The following is a 6,740-nucleotide window of genomic DNA, read 5'->3' on the forward strand; positions in this document are numbered from 1 at the left end:
TGACCCATTATGTTGTTAATTTCTTTGTTATACACAAGTCATTGGGTTGTTTAAGAGTCATGAACCCAAAAGATAAGGAGACAAACTGTTAACCAACATACATTTAAGAGGAATTCTTTGCTGACCAATCAAGAAGAAATTATGACAAAATCTGAGAAAGATGTATCTATAAAAATATGTGAAGGAAAGCATACGCATTTATGAGAAGGGCAATGCAAATTTAAAAGGAACATCGGCAGCATTTCATTTCCATAACAATGGCAGCGTGAAAATTGATATATGTAAATAAATTCTTCAACGATATAAATGTGGGAATTTTACATTGAGGGAAAATAATAATCAATGTTATATTCCCATTGGTTGACAAATGTTGATATAGAGACATTTTCAGCTTTGATGCATATGGATCTTTATTGGTGCAACTTACACAGATAAATATTCATTAGCTTTGAGTATTACATTTATCTACTAACAATGTTCTCTATCTTAAATGTATACATACTATAAGAGTTATTTGCCTTGATCTTTTCCTTTATGTGAAGGGATTTTCTTACAGGATAAGAAGGTTGGCACTGTATACAGGCCACCAAATGTTGTGGAGACTCATCTTATGACAGTAACTCTAAAGAAGCTATGCTCTAGAATTCATTAGTCATTTGATGATCACTGAGGTTCTTGAAGTGAGTATTCTTGATGATTAAGATTATGAGTATTCTTCCATTAAGAGGGAGTATGACACTTCTTCAAAGGCAACGTAGGAGTTCAGAAGATTGATATTCAGAGAGAGAGTAAAATACATGTGTGTGACGGCATGATTTTGATGGGCCTACTCCAGTATACATCATGAGGAAGTAATGATTTGTCACCAGAAAGTCAAAAGATTGATATCAGATTGAGAGGGAGTCCAACAAGCATCCTTGGGTGAAGAGAGCCTCTAAGAGAGTAACTACAAGACTTGACTTCCTAAGATCATTGTTCAGAGGGAGAATTTTGAGGTGCAATCCCTTGTGAATGATATCTTCTCTATGAGGGAGAAGTTCTAAGTAAAATTCCTTGTAATGCATTCTTCTCTATGAAAGAGAATTTGAGGCGAAAGCCCTTGTTCCACCCTCTGACTTGGTTCATGGTGGTACTTTGCATAAGTGGATTATGTCACAAAAGGTGACGATCTTTCATTGATATATATATATATATATGGAAGGTAACTATTGTGAGGTGATGATCTTATCAATAGTTTGACATGTTGTCATGACAAAATTCATTAATTTGTTGTCCCGGTGTGCCAGAAGTCATGATAAAGAACGTACTATGATCAGAATTCATTAAGTTGTTGTCCTAGAGTATCGAAGATTGACATGATAGAGACCATGACATTGTGATTTCTTGTTATCTAATTGACTACATTAAGTTGTTGTCCCGAAGTGTCGGAAATCAAATAACTCATATTCTACTAGGATATAGCATATTCTTTTCGTAGGCATCAAGGTGATGCTAATGCACATACCATAAGAATATAAGTATGATGAATATCATATGATTGATATTTCTTGTTGAATCATACTTCGGATTATATTGAAAGATAACATCTAAGTTGATGGATATATGTTATTATCCTTAAATATGTCATTCCAGGAATATCATACTGAGATGATATCTCCTCATATACTTAAAAGCATAATGTGTTCTATAACAATCCTCCTTAGCTAAGAGGTAGTGTTAAGTTTGTAGCTTCAATCAGATTGATTCAATCACAAGATACATAGTTGTTGATGGTAAATCATCATTTAGACAAATATTCTTGTATATATATATGGTTGGTTATATTATTGTTAATATATTATTATTATTATCTAATGATGGTTAATCGTAGAGAAATATCTCCTCTTATATTTCTAAATCTTCAAATCTGCATTTGGAACACACCAATAAAAATGGCAATGTTATTACATTTGTAGAAAACAATCCCTATTCCTCAACACACCTTACCCGTAGTTTAATGGAAGACTAACAACATCAGGAGCCTTTGAACCCTTACAAGACAAATCATTTCTGAAAGTTAAAATTTAACATCATCCAATGCCATCCAAATGGTTTGACACAATCTTTTATGATTTTGGGAGAGAAGCTGACCAAAAGAAACAGCACAAGTTCAGACACAGGACATAATCATGAGGATGTCTGGCTTCTGTTTGGTTTTGCAGCACGTCAATCAAACAATGGCCAACCATTAAAAATTAACAAGTAAAATAAAAAAACTCAGCCCATCATGATTGTGTGTTTTGAAACCCAGATTCACCCAAGGTATGACCATTAACACATCCAGACAAATCTGACCTGCAGAACACATCCCATGCCCGAACCTGAAGGTGACAAACCATGTATCCATATCCGATGTAAATCAAACTGGCCTCCAGGACTTGAGGACACCAAATGAGTAACATTGAAATATATGTAATATTCCATATTCTTGAATCTTAACTATTGTAACATTGAAATATATGTAATATTCCATATTCTTGAATCTTAACTATTGTAGCCTAGTGCCTTAAAATAATTTTATCCAAAGCTCACAAAGATGCGGAAAGTTCCTTGAAATTTGTTGTACCATAATCATGCTCGGGTTTATATTCTTCGTTAATCATCACATGGGCATTATTTCTATGATCATGAAGATATTAAGATCCAATATTTTCAAGCCAATTGCCAGTCATGGAGGCATTGTTTCAGAATCTTATACGGTTTAGCAAATTGTTAAAGATCTGATAGGGCTCTACTTCCAGGGACTCAAAATATTGGGACCATATTGCAAATGAAATATTAATTCTACACTGCTTTAATGTATGAATATAATTAATATTCTCAATTATTACATTGTTTCCCTATTTGTGAATCATCCCTTAGTTCAAGTTCAATGGTGTATTAACTATCATAATAGTGCCAACATTGACTTCAGATGAAGGCTAGGCCGACAATAATTTGTTAGTAATAAGTATATTTCTTAGTTACCGGGTTCGGACTCTGCAGTCCGGATCCGGGTCCAGGTTTGCCCGGGAAGACCCACAGTCCAAATTAAGGACCCTGCCCAGACCTGCAATGAACCTGGACAGGCCCACAGTGAACCTGGGAGGACCCGTGGCGAATCCAGGAGGACCCGCAGGTTTCTCTTATTTTTTGGTATATATAATGCATATATATATTTATATATACACACACTCACGAACCTAAATGGGAAACTTTTTTTTGCCCGAACACAAAAACCCGAACCCTGAACCCGAATCAGCAACTTAGGTACATTTACCAGGTTTGGATATACAAATTTGAACAGGAGTACCAAAATATGTGAATGTGTGTGAACCACAATGCAAAATGCACCATCAACTATGTGTGTGCATGCATGTGTGGTCTGTGACAATAATATATTTGGGACAGTTTTGGCAAAAAATAATAATTTGTATCAAAGGAGAAGTAGCTCAGAAAGTCAAAATTGGAATGGCTAATGTCAACTGCCTGTGAAATCCAATCAAGTGCATTCAGTAACCACGTTCAAGAAAGATGAAGCGAATAGCTGAAATCTAAGGGATTCTTATTAACATTTCAAAATACATTAACATGATCATATGACTCTAATTCAAATAAATTTGAAACTAATGTTCCCAAATGCAAGCAATGACCAACGGAATATCACTCTGTACGTAATGTAAAAGAAAATTGTACCAATTTGTGCAATATGAGAGTCTCATAGCAAATTAGGCACATCAATACTCAAACTACCAGTTTGTATTCACAGTATACTTCTTAGGAACATATCCACCACTCATAAGTACATTTTTCACAGAAAATACCCCCAACTCATTTGAGCAGGTGTAGGAAATCTCATGTCCCCTTCTGTATCAACCACTTGAAGTTTCCTTTCAACACATTGTGACTCTGCACTTCCACACAAGGCTTCATAAGTTCCCTCATTTTATAACTACTTGGTTCCATGGGACCACTAGAAAAATAAACATGAGAAAACTAGCTACGGACAATCAAAAACCATTCCCAAATCCATGTCGCTTCCAGTTACCCTAGTATAGATCCCATAAACACGAATGAAAATATTGAGGGCTTACAGGACCACCTGGTACAAATGATTGTTGACGATAAGAATTAAAACCATGTGAAAACAAAAACCGAGGGCCATAACTTCTAAAATATTTAGACTCGAGGGAAGGGCTTATTTTTGTTGACTACGCACCAAAATAAATGCCCAAATGCGAGGTGGAAAGTTGGCTAAATTATACAGGTAGAGCCATTGTGGGCGAACTGAATGGCTTCTCCATTGCTCACTATCAATAAGTACGCTAAATTCACTCGGTTATTTAACTAATGGAAGGGTTTCATGCTGCCACCGACATTCTAACTTGCTAATTTCAAAAAGAAGCAAGTATATGTGCAGAAATTTTGAACAGCAAATAAACATACAGCGGGACTACAACCAAACTAAATTCACTGCCTAAAAAGAAAATAAAGACTTCCACTTACGTCATTTTGAAAGTATCCTCCCATCGACCGCCATCGCTCTCGGATCCCGCGTCCAAATCCCCGAGGTCCCCAAAGTCATCCGGATCACCCATTATGTCATCCAGCACGCTCTTCTCTGTGCCCTTGCCACGTCGACTTTTCTCAAAAACTTTGTTTGTAGACGCTCCAGAATTCTGAACGGACTGAAGATCTTGGTCATGGTTCGAACCCTTAGCCCCCTCCGTATTACCTCCATTCAAACGTAGTGCAACCTTTAACCCCATGTTATCAATGGCTACCTCTAGCCTGCACAAACACGACATTAAAAAAAATTAACATTACATGAACCACCAATCCTAAAATTCACATAGCACACATTTTTACGAACCCTAGATGATAAATGTCCGCACTAGTCTCGCTGTCTAGGGTTGAACCCCTCGTGCAAATTCTTGCTGAGCTAACGCCCGCAATTGCTTTCGAAATTCAGTGAGTTTTCCGATAAAATCTACACCGAACCAGAGAACATTTTGGAAAAAAGAAATATTAAACAACTTTTAAAGGCAGACACAAAATAAAATACCTGGACGGATGAATGCTGTCCCGTTTTTTCACCATGCCCTGCTGCTACTTCGGAAATTTATGCCAGGTTGCTATGTATTGCATACAGCCGATCAATCGCAGCAGAAAAGAAAGACGATCTGTAAATGTCTGGTGCGTTATGTATGGATGAGATATTTTGGTGTATATGCTAAAATGTGTAAATTATAGCCAATGGTAAATATTAGAGCGGCTTCCTCAGCGCAAACAATGTGACGGTGACGATATGTATACCCCACGATCTCAGATGGCTATACGACGAATGATTGAAATTCAACCTTGTTTTCTTTCCTAATGAAGTTTAAATTTGCTTCACGTCGAGTCGTTTCGGGTCAAAATTAGGACACCGGTGGTTAATAGTATTATTAGTATTACAATAGTAACTGTTATAGTGTTTATAATTTTGTATTTTATTCTTATACAGTATTAATAATAATTATTAAAGATTATGTATAGAAACTCCATAGTGAAGCGTGTTCAGGCTGGAGTAGTACTGGGATGGGTGACCTACCGAGAAGCCTTAGCGTTTCACCCTTGTGAGCGTCACCTAGATCCAATAAGTGCTAAGTGTTCTATTTATTCTAATGAGAGATGGATTCATGTTAAATCACTACTCATGGAACATGAGTCAATGAGTTTGACTCAAAATCACACACTTAAATCCTGATATTTATGTCACAATTTGATTTGTTGTGGAAATTATCTCCTACTTATTAATTGATGAGCTTAAGCGGCATTGTACTGAATGGCTCATAAGGCACAACACTTGGTGAAGGTTTTGCAAATGGGGTTGCAAGCTTTGGGTTTAACCATGGAGGAAACTTTGTAGTTAAGCGTGCTTAGGCTGGAGTAATATTGGGATGGGTGACCTCCCGGGAAGTCTCAGTGCTTCACCCCTGTGAGCATCACCTAGATCCAATGAGTGCTGAGTGTTCCATTATTCTCATGAGAGATGGATTCATGTTGAATCACTACTCAAAAAACATGGGTCAATGAGTTTGACTCAAATTCACACAGTTAAATTCTTATATCAATATCACAATTTGACATGCTGTGGAAATTATCTCCTACTTATCAATTGATGAGCTTAAGGGGCTTTGTAATGAATGGTTCATAAGGCACAACACTTAGTGAAGGTTTTACAAATGGGGTTCCAAGTTTTGGGTTTAACCGTGGAGGAAACTCCGTAGTCAAGCGCACTCAGGCTAGAGTAGTACTGGGATGGGTGACCTCCCAGGAAGTCTCGATGCTTCGCCCCTATGAGCATGACCTAGATGCAATGAGTGCTAAGTGTTCCATTTATTCTCATAAGAGATAAATTCATGTTGAATCGCTACTCATGAAACATGGGTCAATGAGTTTGACTCAAAATCACATAGTTAAATCATGATATCAATATCACAATTTGACTTGCTATGGAAATTATCTCCTACTTATCAAGATTGTGTTGTTTAAAATAAAAAGTATAATATTGATAATATACTATATTGACTATTATTAAATTTTGTAGTAAATTATTTTAGAAAAAAATATAAAAAATTATAAATACTATCATAATGACAAAAGACACTATGCGTCAAAGTTCCTGGCTGTAAGGGAGGTATAGGATGAAATAGAAATGGAGATGTAGAACGAAGGGG

The 6,740-nt window shown here is 36.5% G+C and overlaps 1 protein-coding gene across 8 annotated transcripts in view; it reads right to left on the bottom strand.

Annotated features, from left to right (window-relative positions):
• The window catches only part of LOC149531102 (YTH family protein), a 92,442-nt gene extending 87,142 nt beyond the window's left edge, over positions 1-5,300 (bottom strand). For 4 of the 8 annotated variants that reach the window (XM_089811350.1, XM_089811348.1, XM_089811349.1 and 1 more), the window contains exons 1-3: positions 5,084-5,300; positions 4,892-5,008; positions 4,525-4,809 (exon numbers count right to left, since the gene is read on the bottom strand). In XM_089811350.1, coding sequence (XP_089667476.1) covers positions 4,525-4,787 — 263 coding nt within the window. In that variant the 5' untranslated portion in view covers positions 4,788-4,809; positions 4,892-5,008; positions 5,084-5,300. The remainder of the gene's footprint in view (positions 1-4,524; positions 4,810-4,891; positions 5,009-5,083) is intronic. The other 4 variants (XM_089811346.1, XM_089811344.1, XM_089811345.1 and 1 more) reach the window with 1 other exon arrangement.
• Positions 5,301-6,740: the final 1,440 nt, after the last annotated feature.

This window comes from Cupressus sempervirens, chromosome 11 (assembly GCF_028749045.1).
Source record: "Cupressus sempervirens isolate cs-2001-9-10 chromosome 11, ASM2874904v1, whole genome shotgun sequence".
NCBI classification, from domain to species: Eukaryota; Viridiplantae; Streptophyta; class Pinopsida; order Cupressales; family Cupressaceae; genus Cupressus; species Cupressus sempervirens.